This window comes from Sinocyclocheilus grahami, unplaced genomic scaffold, assembly GCF_001515645.1.
Source record: "Sinocyclocheilus grahami isolate Dianchi unplaced genomic scaffold, SAMN03320097.WGS_v1.1 scaffold92.1, whole genome shotgun sequence".
NCBI classification, from domain to species: Eukaryota; Metazoa; Chordata; class Actinopteri; order Cypriniformes; family Cyprinidae; genus Sinocyclocheilus; species Sinocyclocheilus grahami.
Genome location: NW_015505271.1, coordinates 2,531,710 through 2,547,836, shown reverse-complemented (window position 1 = coordinate 2,547,836; position 16,127 = coordinate 2,531,710). Strand labels below are relative to the sequence as shown.

The 16,127-nt window shown below is 36.2% G+C and overlaps 1 protein-coding gene across 3 annotated transcripts; it reads left to right on the top strand.

The window, feature by feature from the left end:
- Nucleotides 1-360: 360 nt before the first annotated feature.
- LOC107587372 (P2X purinoceptor 1-like) lies at nucleotides 361-16,127 on the top strand. Of its 3 annotated transcripts, none has more exons than XR_001609466.1 (13): nucleotides 361-1,132; nucleotides 5,539-5,683; nucleotides 7,106-7,177; nucleotides 8,425-8,497; nucleotides 10,525-10,612; nucleotides 11,408-11,488; nucleotides 11,903-12,044; nucleotides 12,803-12,951; nucleotides 13,268-13,358; nucleotides 13,440-13,505; nucleotides 14,451-14,546; nucleotides 15,029-15,198; nucleotides 15,317-16,127. XR_001609466.1 is itself a non-coding variant. In XM_016275149.1 (13 exons), exons 1-13 carry the CDS (start codon nucleotides 996-998, stop codon nucleotides 15,320-15,322), a joined length of 1,191 nt encoding a protein of 396 aa, XP_016130635.1. In that variant the 5' UTR covers nucleotides 361-995; the 3' UTR covers nucleotides 15,323-16,127. The 3 variants fall into 3 exon arrangements, 1 of the variants encoding a protein (XP_016130635.1); XR_001609465.1 differs by having other exon boundaries at nucleotides 14,781-15,198; XM_016275149.1 differs by having other exon boundaries at nucleotides 15,154-15,198.

The window sequence follows — 16,127 nt, the reverse complement described above, 5'->3', positions numbered from 1 at the left end:
AACCATGATCGGATGATAAGAGCATGTCATTTGTAACTCTGATGAGAGCAGTCTCTGTACTATGGTACGGTCTAAATCCTGACTAGAAAATCCTCGCAGAGACCATTTTCCTCTAACAAAAAAACATAGTTGTGAGGAGACCACCTTTTCAAGTATCTTTGACAGAAAAGGGAGATTTGAGATTGGTCTGTAATTAACTAATTCTCCAGGATCAAGTTGTGTTTTTTAAATGAGAGACTTAATAACAGCCAGATTGAAGGATTTTGGGACATATCCTAGTGACAATGATGAATTAATGATATTAAGAAGATGATCTATGACTTCTGGAAGCACCTCTTTTAGTAGCTTAGATGGTATAGGATCTAACATACATGTTGTTGGTTTAGATGATTTAACAAAGTTATACAATTCTTATTGTCCTATAGCAGAGAATGGCTGGTTTGATGTATGATGGTGGTCCATAACTGTATAAAGCAATTGGAACTGAGGTGCTTCATACATTTATAAGAATCATCCTGTGAACCTATGTGAACATACAGTAAAATGAACACTGGGTTTTATCTTTAGCAGTCATTCAGGAAGGCAGTGGCCAAAGAGCGCAAGAAGAGTGCTGATAGAGAGAGAGAGAAGGCTGTTTCAGGCATGTCACAGATGTGCGGTGGACATTAAGCCTTTATTTGCAATTGGACTCTAAGTCACTACTCCTCCCTTAAGAAGTTTATCCGCCTGTACATGTATTTGCGCTACAGTCACAAGAGGGGGGATGAAGACAACGCAAAGTGGGTGGTTTATTTGAGAAGTGTTTGGTTTAAAAGAGCGAGAGAAAGAAAGAGAGAGAGACCGATAAAGTTGAGGCATGCAAGGAAGTCAGATTACAGCACTCTATAAACATCTTACAGTGCTTACCAAGACATCTTACCAGTGAACAAGAGCCTTGTGAAGACAGAGAGGAGGATATAACACATCTTTGTACTCCTTTTCTTTCAACGAGAAGAATGAAACCTCAAATAAAGAGAACGTTTTCAAACTTCTTCTTTGAATACGAAACTCCTCGACAGGTTCTGGTCAGGAACAAAAGAGTTGCAGTTGTGTGCCGAATCATCCAAATGGGTGTTCTAGCTTACATCATTGGGTAAGAGATTTATTTTATTATTTAAAAATCTGAAACAGAAAAGCAGACAAATATCAGTGAGCATGAGTAACTGAACGGAACATGCTTCAACGAGGGTAAAAAATTTACAGAATGCAAACAAACTAACAGCTCGAGCCTTATATTGAACGGAACAGTTAAGGGCTGTCATGATGTACCATTTAAGATAATGCATTTAGTCTAACTAGCAGCACACCATCAAACTGTTATTGTTTCAGAAAGGACACACATTTCTGAAGAAAATTTGAATAAGCTTAAATGTGTTTTATGTGCTTGATTTGCTTAAAAGTATGCTCTTTTTCTGTTTTTTATTGCATCTCATTTAGATTTAATGGCTTATAGCTTCAATAACATAGCAACAGCTCATCTCCAGTCATAGAACTAACAGCTGGCCCTCAGTATGTATTAGATAACTGGATGTACGTGGCGTCTGTGTAAAAGATTCACTTACGCAATGTTCATGATATGAGTGTCGCATACAGACATGTTTATAAAAGCAAACATTAATTTGAGCGGTAAAATGTCATGGTGTAGTCATTCATGGAGAAAAAGCAGACTTTGGCAGATGTTAACCTTTACAACAGTCAAGTCCAGACAAACACTGCTCATTTCCTCTTAAAGGGTTAGTTCACCCAAAAATGAAAATTAGCCCACAAATTACTCACCCTCAAGTCATCCTAGGTGTATATGACTTTCTTCTTTCAGACGAATCCAGTCGGAGTTATATTAAAAATTGTCTTTGATCTTTCAAGCTGTTTAATGCCACTCAGCGGGTGTTGCATGCATCAGTCCAAAAGAAGTTAAATAAAATGCGCCCATCCATAAAAGAAAAGTGTCTCACACGCCTCCGAGGGGTGAACAAAGGCCTCCTGTAGCGAATCGATGCATTTTTGTAAGAAAAATATCCATATTCAAAACGTAATAATCACTTTAATGTAGCTTGCACCAACAGTCCTACATGGAAGCAGCTCCGGGCGGATGACATATGAGGTCAGTTTTGCGTATGCGCCGCTCAGAAGTGACGCATGCGGAAGTGCAGGGGAGAGATCAAAACAAAACACTGGTCACTTATTAGAAGTACAAAACGAGGATTTGTAAAGAAGAATGTCGGAGGATTTCAATATAAGCCAAGAGGAGACTGGTTTTCCATTGCTAAAGTAAGGAAACTTTGCTTCCTTTGCTCCTGTTAACAAACGTTGGTTTTCCCGAGACTCACCGACGCATGCGCAACGCTGACCTCATACGTCATCCGCCCGGAGCTGCTTCCATGTAGGACTGTTGGTGCAAGCTACATTAAAGTGATTATTACGTTTTGAATATGGATATTTTTCTTACAAAAATGCATCGATTCGCTACAGGAGGCCTTTGTTCACCCCCCGGAGCCATTTGAGACATTTTTTTATGGATGGGCGCTTTTTATTTAACTTCTTTTGGACTGAAGCATGCAACACATTTAATGAGTGTCATTAAACAGCTTGAAAGATCAAAGACAATTTTTAATATAACTCAGACTGGATTAGTCTGAAAGAAGAAAGTCATATACACCTAGGATGACTTGAGGGTGAGTAATTTGTGGGCTAATTTTCATTTTTGGGTGAACTAACCCTTTAAGTAATTCAAACCTGTATTATGCAATCCATTGAGCATCAGTTAACACTATAGGCGGATGGTGAACCAACTCCAGGGTAAGGCTAAAAGCAGCCAAATGTATTAAACATCATAAACCCTTCTTTTTAGGCAAGGACCAGACATGGGTGTCATGTAGGCTAAAAAAAATGTTTAATGGGACTGAATTAGTATTTAACGTGATTACAATTTAATAAAAACGTTAGAAATTGATAATTATATAACGTTTCCTTTCCACAGTTATTCAAACAGCGAATAAATTATATATAGAAAGTGACGACATTATCACTAACATTGATCTATCACGAGTTTAAGCACTTTCAAAAAAACAAAACTATCTTTATAATCACTGAAACTGTATACACTGTGAAATCTCTTACTGACATTGTACGTCCATCTGCGCTTTGTTGTTTATGATGAGAGAATTTGCAAGAGTCTGGAATTCATTCAGCGAACGCGCGCGCACACAACAAAACTGATCTGTTTTAACAATGACTCATCTGAACGCCTCTGATTGGACATTGCATTACTAAGCTCAACAGAATTGTGTGTGTGATTAGTTAAAAACTGTAAAAACGCCTAAAATGAAATGCGGTGCAACATGAGCAGATCTTAATTTAATGCCACAATCGACACTGTCTATTCATATTCACTTTGTTGGCAACAGACGTAATAGATTTAATTTGATTGTGCAGGGGCATTTTTGTCCAATTTAGTGGCATTTTTGCCCCAAGTCCCCGTGGCCTTACACACGCTCCGCCTATGGTTAACACATTATGTGGGTGTCCTTTGTGTGCTCTAAAATTTGCATTTAAAGTAACCAAATGAATGTTGAATAAGTGTGTTGCACTTCTCTTGAAATCAATGACTACTGTGCAGTATATAAAGCCACTGGAGCAAAAACACAATTGGAAAAGTGGCTGTAATATACTGTGATACGTTGCTGTCTCCTATTTAGGGGGTACATCTACAAGGTGTTACATCACTGTATTAAACTTTAATGTCAGTGATCACATAGAACAGCATGAGAGTGTGCTGCTCTCGCATCCCTCTCTGTTACTCACTTTAGTTTATCAGTGAACATCAGCAGACCACCCTTAATGAATCAAATGCAGCTCTGGTCCAAATTACAGCAGGATGACAAAGGTATTTGTTTGGGTATTCAAAGCTAGAAAGCATTAAACACTAAAAACCTGCATGTCGTCTACAGCTGGTGTTTGTGCAGCTAAAAGTGGATGGTGCTTCTGTTATCTGTCATGTAGAAGTTGTTTGTCTTTGTAGGCAGGTTAACTAAACGAAACACAAATTGATCAATTCGATAAACTGTTGCTATAGTATTAGTTTTGGTCTGTGTGGAGCAGTATTTCATCTTTAGGTGTGCCATACGATAAGACTGAGAGTCATGCTTCAAAGGGAAGGATACTGTTAGTCGTGTCTTGCTAGAGGGCATGAGGCCAAAATCTTATTGCTTCATCCTACTTTTATATGACACAAGGTGGTTCAACTACATACTGTTTGAACACATGCACACATTCTAAAATGCAAACTATAAAACACAGCCTTGTGATGTTAATCGTTTTCCAACTGCTGTGCAAGTTTAATAGTGCAAATCATGAGGACTCAGTATATGCTTTTTACTTGAAAAGAATAATGCACTGGTAAATATATTTTGTATTGTTATTGTCAATCAGTAACCAATAAAAATGAAACTAATAGCAGTTCTGAGTAGAAAGGTATTAGGATCAAATTAAATTAAAAAATCGAAAAAACTGCATTTTTTTTCTCTGTTGACACATTAAGCTCAATATTGACAAATTGTGTGCTGTGAATATTCATGAATAGAATGAAGAAAGAAGAAACATCAGATATTTCTGAAAATAATATTAAAATCATATAATAATACAAATAATATAATGCAAAGTGTGGCAAGGCACTGTCAAAAGATCTCTGGGATAAAGTTGTGGACAGGCACAAGTCAGGAGATGGATACAAAAACATTTTAAAGGCTTTATCAATTTCTAGAAGCACAGTGAAGTCTATTATTAAGAAGTGGAAGGCATTTGGTACAACACAGACCCTCCCTGGATCAGGACGTCACTCCAAACTGGATGAAAGAGCAGGAGGAAACTGCTCAGAGAGGCTAAGAGGCCTACAGCAACTCTGAAGCAGTTGCAGGAATTTATGACAAAGAGTGGTCATCATGTGCATGTGAGAACAATATCATAAACTATCCACAAATGTGGCTTGTATGGGAGGGTTGCAAGGAAAAAAGTCACTCCTCAAGAAAGGCCACATGCAGTCACGACTGAGCTTTGCCAAAACACACCTTGAAGATTCTGAGGCAGATGAGACTAAAATTTAATTATTTGGCGTCAACACCAAATGATATGTCTCGCAGAAATCCAATACAGCTCACCATCCAAATAACAGCATTCCTACAGTAAAGCATGGAGGTGGTAATATCCTGTTATGGGGGTGTTTCTCTGCAGCAGGGACTGAAGCACTTGTCAGGATAGAAGGAAAAATGGATGGGGCAAAATAACGTCAAATTAATATACAATCAAGTAAGTAAATACAGCTGGATTAAACAAAAACTTTGTCCATCTTCATTTCAGGCTGCAAAGCAACAAAATGTAATTATTTTAAAGGGGGGTGATTCTTTTCTATACCCACTGTATATATACTGTATACTGTATATATATCTTCAGACTGCAGCTTGGTTATAGCAGACCGGGTCATGAATTGTTTTTTGCTTTTTTTAGGTGGGTGTTCATGTATGAGAAAGGCTACCAGATAGTAGATATTGCCATAAGCTCCATCTTCACCAAGATGAAGGGAGTGTCCTTCACAAATATCAGCGAAAAGGAGCGGATATGGGATGCAGCTGATTATGTTTTTCCTGAACAGGTGGGTTGTGTCTCCTCATTTTGGCCTCCGAACTGAAAACTTCAGAAGCCCTAATTTATATACATGGGTATCATTATTTTTTCTTTAGTTTTATTATTATTTCAAAAATGAAGAAATATGTATTTGAATGCAGATGTAGGCTACTGAATGGTAATTGTCCATCCACTAAATTTCATGTTATGCTTCCTGAGTGTAAGCATGCTTATATTGGTATAAGAGTCATTATGGCTGTGAATTTGGCCTAATCACAGATAAATGTACTCTACTCTTATTGTGTAAACATCTGCAGACACACGCGGGTTATTCTCACCCTGACTGAGAAAGTGCTGACATTGTCACAGCAAGTAAACATCTATATTGTGACACTATTTAGAAGGGTAATACTTTAAACAATATGACACCGTAGTCGATTGTAAAGATCTTGTAAAGTTTTTTTTTTATTTTTTATAAATAAATGCCATTATTTACTTTATGCCAACAGCCTGCATCAGTTTCAGAATGTGAACTTATTTCGCAGAAAGCACCCAGTGCAATAAGAAAGCGACAGACTGTTGACAGAAAAGTAAACACGTCATCACTCAGCAATCAAAGGAGTGGCTCTAGGAGCTACTTGGAGTCAAATAATATCATCCAAAAAAGCAAATATCAAAATGTTCATCACGATAACACATATCAGCGCTTTTGTGCACACACACACACACACACACACTGGGTTTTCATGATATACTGAGACTTTCTATAGACATGATTTTTATACTGTACAAACTGTATACTCTATCCACCAACCTTAAACACAGCCCTCACAGAAAATTAAATTGATCAAGAGTGATGGTAAAGACATTTTATAATGTTACCTACATCAAATCAATTCTGTTCTTTTACTTTTCATTCATCAAAAATCCTGAAAAAATGTATCACAGTTTCCACATAAAATATTAAGCATAACAACTTTTTAATGTTGATAATCGGCATATTAGAATAATTTATGTACTTACTCTAAGATTCTGCACAAAAACACTTGTGTTAATGACCATTACAAATAAATAAATAAATCACAGGTGTTATTGAGTACAGGTTGCTGCCACTAAGCTAACAGTGCTAGCAGAGCAGAGACATGAGAGATGGAATGACACTCAGACTATTTAAGGCTGAGGTTAAACGGTTTAGGTTTTGGTTTGAAAAAGGACATTCATCATGTCATGCAGGGGTGTCAAAAACAGTAACCTGAAGTCAAGCAAGCACAGTCAGTTTCAAAAACTCCATTTCTTATGCAACCACTAATAGACAAAGGATGTACTGTAAATTCAACATGGCACTCTGGCACTCTGTTCTGTAGCCATCCGCATACTGGTTTGAGCTTAGAGACTGAAACTACATATGGTCATGTGTAAGCCTTCAAGTCCTTTCTGTTCCATTTTCCAGGGTGACTCGTCTTTTGTTGTGATGACGAACTACATTGCCACTGTGGGACAGAAACAGGACAAATGTCCTGAGGTAGGTAAATGTCTTTCTCTCCTTCCCTCATCTCTATTGGCTTTCATAAGCGTGGCTCTCATAATTGTTTGTTTATTTCTCTAGGATATCTATATGAGTCATATCCTGACTATCTTTCCCCCCAGTAAAAATACAGTTGCCGGTTTCTCAGAAATAAGGGGCGAGGGCCGTCATGCACCAGGCAGTCCTGGCTCGAGACCAAACTAAAACTTAATCCAAATTATGAATAATGAATAATAAATGAATTCAAATTAATTGAAAACAAGTAGTGAAGGTTTCATTTAGTGTGCATGGAAAACTGTGATCAAATCAACATTTTATTGATTTTTTATTTTTTTGCATTCATAATTCACTTTAAAAAATCTGAGGGCGTACATGCTTGTTTAGTTTGAATATAGTTTCCCATATAATAAGTCACAATTATGGTTGTCCTGTTCATCAGAATGTTTTTTGTAAATGCTGAAATACTGTACAAAGACAATCAGGTTTTTTAACATTTCATTAGTGCATATTTTTCACTAGATTTATAGCATTGTTCATTAAAATGCATAAAATACAAAATAGTCTGGTCATATTATGTACAGTCACAATTCTCTAGTGTTTTCCAAGGCAAAAGCTAAACTGATATTTTTGTAATGGTGTGTGACACTTTAGTATGATATTAAAATTAATGAACTTTTACAACAGTTGCAATGTACCAGTAAGCCAAAATCAAAGTGCAATGCATTTTAGCACTTAATTCAGTCCTTAATACATGCAAGGCAAAGACATTTTACAGTGTGGTTGATTGTCAACCACCCAAGGTTCATTCAAATCTAAAATGACGTGTTAAAGAAATACAGAAAGTGGATTATTATCCTTATTATCCTAAAAAGAAACTGAAAGTGTCACTTATTTCCCCCATAGTCCTTGGCAAACACGCATATAACCTGCGATACAATCTGTTACTTTCCAGCAAAGTAACATGACTAAATTTTCTGTACCATCTCTTCATTCATTTTCCTGCTCTTGGTTTACCTCAGTCATATTTGACTTTCACTTGACTCTCTATTTGACTTTATTGCCCTACCTGCAAAGATTTGCTTAAACAAATGAGTCTCAAGAATTGAGTTTTGTGGTTATTCTGCTCCTTCTGTGCATCCCGTTTCATTTGGATCTCACATTTGCATATTTTCAACAAGCCATTTGGGGCTTAATTAAACACTAATATCCATTAAAGTGTGTTTCCTTTCCTTTGTGAATTTCAGCTGCCAGATGGGAAGAACAAATGCACTTCTGACGCACACTGTGATGAGGGCAAATACAAACGTATGGGAAATGGTAAAGTTTTAACCATTTCATTGTTCCGACAGAAGGCACCGGCGCAGCAGACTAACTTCACATCACTAGCAGCCAGGGGCAGAGGAACTCACTTGTTGAGTGTTTTTTCATGGCCATTGTATAATCCCTTTGACCCTGACTGGTAACTAAATCAATGCACCATCGATCTAAGATACGTACCGCAGAATTCAAATGATCATGGGTTAAGAAAATTGGTGCATTTGCACGTAAGCGTTTGGTTTCAGCTCTACTCAGAATCAAAGGGGGCCTAATGAACTCTTACTCTCCTAACTGACAAACCTGCACATCATCCATGCTGTCGTCTCCGTAAGTCACCAACATTCATGACTAACATGCTTTGCTCTCATTCTCTAAGGCTTTTTTTCTTAGCTTTCCACATCTTTGATGAATTTTACCCCATGCTTATACTGATGTCTGTAATTCCCAGAGTTCCACAGGACTCTTATCCAGATTCAGATTACTTGGTGTGACTAGCAGTTTCTATACAGCTGTTTTGCCAATTTTAAATGAATACTAATTAATATAGCAACAACATGTTTAAGAACTGAATTTTGTAAATAAACTTTCCATATCTTCACTCATTTATTTATTTAAAAAAAAAAGAAATCAGTTTTAAACATTCTCCAAATTGTATTTGATAATTTAACAATAAATTATAATAACAGGAGCTACGCAAATTTATTCCACTGCTACCCAAACATAAATTTAGACTCATGTTAAATAAAGGACTGGCAAAGCTTAGTAGTAGTAGTTGGTATTAAACCCAATCAACATTGCTAATTGAAACACCAATAGCTAATAAACACTTAACAAAAAGCTGATTTAAAACAGAAAAATACAGTCAAACCCATATTACTGGCTGATATCGTGAGTTCTGTGTGGGTCACAAATACTCAAATATTGACTCAGTTTCACATGCAGCCTAGCAGAACGATTTACTCCTGGAATACAGACGTAAGTAAACAGCACTATCTCATATTGCAGAAATTCAAAGTGCCCTGACTTCCAGTCATGGGCAAATGGCACAAACTTCCAACAAACTTCACCATACAACACATATTTTCCTTAATCTTGTTACAATACTGACCCTGTGAATTCAGGGTCAAATTCAGTTGTTTTTTCTTGAAAACACACAACCTTCTTGTTGTTTATGCCATGCTTCAGACTGCATATCATTTCATGCTTATTGTATCATGTCTCTGATATATATTTGATGTTCTGTGACACAAGGGATGTGTCATATTTTATGATTACACTGTGTATTTTAATGGTTGTACAAAAGTTTGTCAATGTTATTCTACCACCAAAGCAAGTGTGTGAATGTAAATGTTAAAAGAGTCAGACTGAAATCACAAACATATGACAAAAATTCAATTTGATGAAAGCATTCCTAAATAACTAGACTGAGAGAATCATCCTTCATGCTCATTAACTCAGAGAAAAGTTAATTTAGTAACATGAAAGTCATGGCAGCTCCTCACTGAAATCTCACAGTCAGTTACTAATGGAAATGGATGTGTATCAACCAAACAAATTGATTTGATTTAGCTTTTCACACGGTCTGACAATCTTCTACCCAAAAAATTTATACTTTTAAAATGTAGACATTTTAATATGAAAAATGTTTCTGAATACCAGTTTTGAAGTGTGCATTCTTGTGCTGAGAGTAAATCAAAAGTATGACATTGTTTATGTGTATGTGTGTGTTTAAGCATATACAGTAGGTATCAAAAGTCTAAATCCATATAGAAAATGTGGGATTCAAAGTGTTATTTAAACCTGTACTGTAAACCTGGCTAAATATATGTAAGGGTAAATGTAAATTGGTATTAAATTAGTAAAATGCAACATCTAAGCATTTTCACAAGGGACATAAGACTTTTGGATCCTACGATATACCCTGCCATCTCTCTTTGGGGCTCTCTTGTTTTGTTTCAGTCTGTTCTGATCAACACCAAAGCTCTTATACTCTACTCTTCACTTAAAGGCATTACTGTCTTTCTCAGGACACATGACGGGCAGGTGTATAAACGATACAAGTACTTGTGAGATCTACTCCTGGTGTCCAGTTGAAGATGACCGTAAAATACCAGAGTATGAATGCTTATTTTATTATTGTTGTTGATTAATTGACTAGATCACATGGAGTGTAAAACAATAACAGTTATTGTGGCATGCCTGGACTACAATTATTGGATTTGTTTTTTTTGTGGCAGCTTTAAATTAAATTTGGAGCAGTTGTGGCCTAATGGTTAGAGAGTTAGACTTCTAACCCAAAGGTTGCGGGTTCGAGTCTCGGGTCCGGCAGGAATTGTCGGTGGGGGGGAGTGAATGACCAGCGCTCTCTTCCACCCTCAATACCACAACTGAGGTGAGACCCTTGAGTAAGGCACCAAACCCCCAACTGCTCCCCGGGCGCCGCAGCAATATGGCTGCCCACTGCTCTGGGTGTGTGTTCACAGTGTGTGTCTGTTCACTACTCACTACTGTGTATGTGCACTTGGATGGGTTAAATGCAGAGCACAAATTCTGAGTATGGGTCACCATACTTGGCCACATGTCACTTCACATTCAGTAAATTATAAGCCCACCAAAAAAGACCAGCAATTAGACGAGCAATGTGTTATAGTTAAACCATAATGAATTGATAGATACTGTTTAATAAAAAGCAAATACTCGCCATTCCTGAATGACTTGAATGTCATGTTTGTGTAGAAATCTTGGAAACTAAACAAAATAATCAAATTACACTTGACAGTTGCTTTAAACGTAAAAGTAGGTTTATACCTGGAGCATGTGACCGATTGTATTCAAAATAGTTTTGAATCGGCCTATAGTCTTGGTCTGATCCATTTAACTTTGTTTTGTCCCTCTTATATTTTTCCGTAGCCCTCCAGTCCTGCTGACAGCAGAAAACTACACACTGTTCATCAAAAACTCCATTACCTTTCGCCAGTTTAATGTAGTAAGGTAAAAATTCTATTTCCTTGTGTTATACTGGCAAAACCTAACAAATAAATTCGGACGAAGGAGGTTGAAATAAAAAGGAACTATTTAACTTAGAAAAGATTATTTTGAATGTGCCTTTCCTATAATCCAGTGGTTTATTGGGGTTCTAAAGATAGTCTGCATTTATTGTTTCATCCCAAATAAATTTTTGTGAAAAAAAGAAAATACACAACTAAAAACAAAGCTTATTGTCTCTCTGACATCAATAATAATTTTAGTGGATTTGCAATAAGCATCATACTGTAACAACATTAGTACAGTACATACCAATATGGTAATTTACATGTTATTGAAGGCCAGGCTTAAAATGCAACACAGTTTTATCAGTTTTGTCTAATTGCTGAAGTTCTCCTCACTCTTTTTTTTTCTCTCTAGGAGTAACTTGGTGGAGAGTGTGAATCAGAGTTACATCAATACATGTTTGTATCATCCCAAGACTGATCCACTGTGTCCTATCTTCAGACTGGGAGACATTGTTGAGCGTTCTGGGCTCAGTTTCTCAGAGATAGCTCGTGTGGTAGGTTTTTTGTCATCAATGATTGTAAATACACACACACCCACTCTTACTTGTTCTTAAAACATGCATTCAGTCCAGTAATTAGGATGACTTCCAAATGACTGATGTATTGAATTGTATAGTTTACAAACTTAATAAAGATGTTGAATCATGATCAAAATCAAGTCAAATTGTAGGCTACAGTATTTTGTTCTGGGTTTCCAAGGGAATTTCTGAATAACGGCAAAATAAGTAAAAAATAATCATTAAAATAAGTCTGTGCTCAACAAACCTTGAAGAGATTTTCACATTTTGTTCTATTAATGTGATTTTGCCATACAATGTTTACAGCTTTACATCTTGCTATTGTGACTATATTTCTCATATATCTTACAATTGTGACTTCTCACTATAGTAACTTTATATCTTGTAATTGTGACTTTAAATTTTAAAATTGAATAACTGACTTGTTGACTCACAACTTGAGTTTCTCATTTTAAACTTTATCCCAAAATGACCCGTTTAAGTTTTTTAATATAATATTTATATTGTTTTTAATAAGACTACTCTAAAAATGTGAAGGAAACCCTAAGGAGCCCATGGTTTGGAAATGCTCATTTCCCCCATTGTTATATGTTTTATAGTACAATATATATAATATAATAATATATATTTATAATACAAGAGTATTATTATTGTAGTGAAATATTTGACATCTGGAGAAGATTACAGAAGCATGAGATGATAATCTCCATGATATTTCCCTTGTGATGTGTTAGGGTGGTGCTATAGGAGTCCTCATCGACTGGGACTGCAATCTGGACCTGAGTATCAGACACTGCAAACCAAAGTATGAATTCTATGGTCTTTATGGAACGGGGAAAAATGAGGACAAAGAAGAGAAACCATCATTGGGATACAATTTTAGGTACCTTATGAAAGCAACAGACTTTTTAATTAGACTACTCTGCGGTCCTGTGGAAGCAGAACTATAAAAGAGACAAGGAAAATGAATATTGTCCAAGTAATCTGTGATTATGCAGTGAAAAGACTTCAATATGGTCAATATTCATGTTCATTTAATACAGCTAAAATGAGAAAAGGTCAGTGGTGCTGTACTGTATTATTCCTGAGCCTGTGAGCTTTGATGGGTTATTTAATTAATAAAAATGGTTTTAAAGAACTTTAAGAATATATTGAGTGGATTCACTACTAGAATTATTATGTGATACTGTCTGTTTTAGATATGCTAAATATTATGTGGAGAATGAGGTGGAAAAGAGAACGCTAATGAAGGTGTTTGGTGTACGGATAGACATCATTGTTCATGGACGGGTAAGCTTATTTTTTATGGATCATTCACAAAGAAATGATGGGACATGCACATTTCCATTTGTTTACAACTGTTCCTTGCAGGCAGGAAAATTTGATATCATCCCTACGTTGACGGCTATAGGCTCAGGAGTAGGAATCTTTGGAGTGGTAAGTGTCACAGAGAATAAACTTCTATACTTATATAAAGAGATACCTGGTAAAATTTCCTACTTTTACTCCATCTTTTGGATCCTACTGTCATGAAGGAGATGATACCAGATGTAAAAATCTTTTGTGTTGTACCATCCATGTAAAAATGAAAAGATGCATTAATGTGGAACTACTGTATATTACACAGCTCTCTGAAGTACTTCAATCTGATTAGTCCACTATGATACTCTGTGGCTAAAAATGCAATAAATAAACAAATACACCACAGTTCAAAAGTTTGGGGCCAGTAAGATTTTTTTAATGCTTTTTTAAAAGAATTTTCTTATGTTCACCAAGGCTGCAATTATTTGATCAAAAATACAGTAGAAGCAGCAATGTTTTGAAAATTGTTAAATCGCAGGTATATAAAATGATCTATCAGTGATGGCAAGGCTGAATGCCACACGATCCTTCAGAAACCATTCTAACATGTTGATTTGGTGCTCAAGAAACATATTAATAATGTTGAAAACAGTTGTGCAGCTTAATATTTTTGTGGAAATATTTTTTTAAGTATTCTTTGATGAATATAATGTTTAAACAAACAGCATTTATAGAACCTTTTGTAAAAAAAATAAAAAAATAAATATATATATATATATATAAAAAGTAATTCCTGTCACTTTTGAGCAAATGAATGCATCCTTGCATTAGTATGGAAAAAATCATACTAACCTCAAATATTTGAACGCTAGTGTATCTGTATGTTAATGACTCAATGACTATGTTGATGACTGACTTGAAACTGAAAAAAGAACAGGATAGATGCATCAGATTAGATAGATTCCAAGCTTACCTTTCTTTACACTTAGCTGTTAAACCACAAATTGGACTCAAAATATCCCCTAAGTGCTTTTTATCTTATTGAAATGAACTAACATTTGCTCTCATTTGTTGTTTAAGGCAACCGTTGTGTGCGATATGCTGCTCCTATATTTAGTTTCAAAGCGAGATTTCTACAAAAACATGAAATTCAAGCATACAGAAATCGAGGAAGAGGTGAGTGTTGTTTTTAAATGAATAAAAGGTATTAAATATTTAATTTGAGTCAAACTTGCCATTGTGATTGCTGGAGTGTCCCCGAGAGCTCCATGGATAGCCAATGCTAGTTCACTACCGAAACACAAGATGGCAGCAGAGATACATATTTTGGTGCCATGCAAAAACTGTTACTTGGGCAGATGCAGATGCAATGCAGTTTCCAAATATTTACATCAAGCTACATTCCCGTAGTGTCCTTATGGAAACAGCCAGGATTTAACTGTAATTAAAATGTCCAAAGCACATCTGAGGGAGTGTATGTGAGTGGAAAAGTATAATTACGTCAGTAAGTATCTTACTTTTGATCTGTATGCACATAGGCAGTATGCAAGACTACTGTATTCAAGTCCATGCAACACCACGGCTTCCTGTAGACATCTCTGCAGTGATAGTTACCCTAGCAACGCAGCACATTGACCATACTTGTTTCTTATATAAAGAAAGGAAAGTGAGGCCACATCTTAACCTCCAGGACTCCCACTCTAGCAGCCTTCTGAGAAAGAAACACATTGGGGTTGATAGGAGCATGGGAAATGATCTCCGATATGTATTTGCCCTTCCACAGAAGCCAGCCTTGTCTCAGTCAAAGACAGAAAGAGATCTGCCAAAGGTAACATACCATTAAAATAATTTCAGCCGCAGATCCCTGTAGAATTATGGCGTATCTCCATAAACAACTTTTCAATTTTAGTTGTGGTCACAGTAATTCTGATCTTTGCTGTGCACAGGAGTGAAGTCTGGATGGCTGCCATGACGACTGACTACTGCACTGAAGAGAGAGAGAGAAAGAGAGAAACCCCCTCAACACTGGAGCTTCAACAAGACGGCTGGGAGACTTGACACAGAACTGTCAGACATCACTTTTCCTTTCTAAATAACATTTCCTTCCCAAACTACTGAGGAAAGACATTAAATCAGTGTTATGATTTAAGACATAACTAATACCCACTGAATGTGTTCGTATTGAGAGGCTTAGGACTGTAAAGGTACACAATTGTATGAGGGTTTTGAGGTCTTTACAAGGTTCCCAAAGTTTTTGGCAATTACCATGTAATGTCTGGATATGTCACCCATATTCAACTCTGGATAATGTATCACCTTAAAACGATTAAAATTAATATTTTTATTTACTGATAGGTGTTTTGTAAAGGTGTTGTTGTTGTTTTTGTAGCAAGTCAAACTGTTGAGCCTACAATTTTTGTGAATTTTTTTTTAGATGGTTAGTCAACCATATGAGGTTGAAACTAACCAGCTCTGAAAGACAGAAAGGTGAGTGATTTAAGCCTTTTGTTTTAGCTCATTCACAAAACACTGAGCCAAAAAACATAGGATGCTCAAAGGATCTCAAAGGTCTGTTATTTTATTATTAGTAGACAGCCGTCTGGACTACTTGATTTTAATGCAGCATTCAATGATCAAATATATCAGAAACAATGACACATTCCGACCACTTATCCAGGAAACTCTTAGCTGTGCTTGTGTTCTGTCTCTAAAATTATTACTCAAATCAATATTCCATGCCCATATATTTATTTGTTT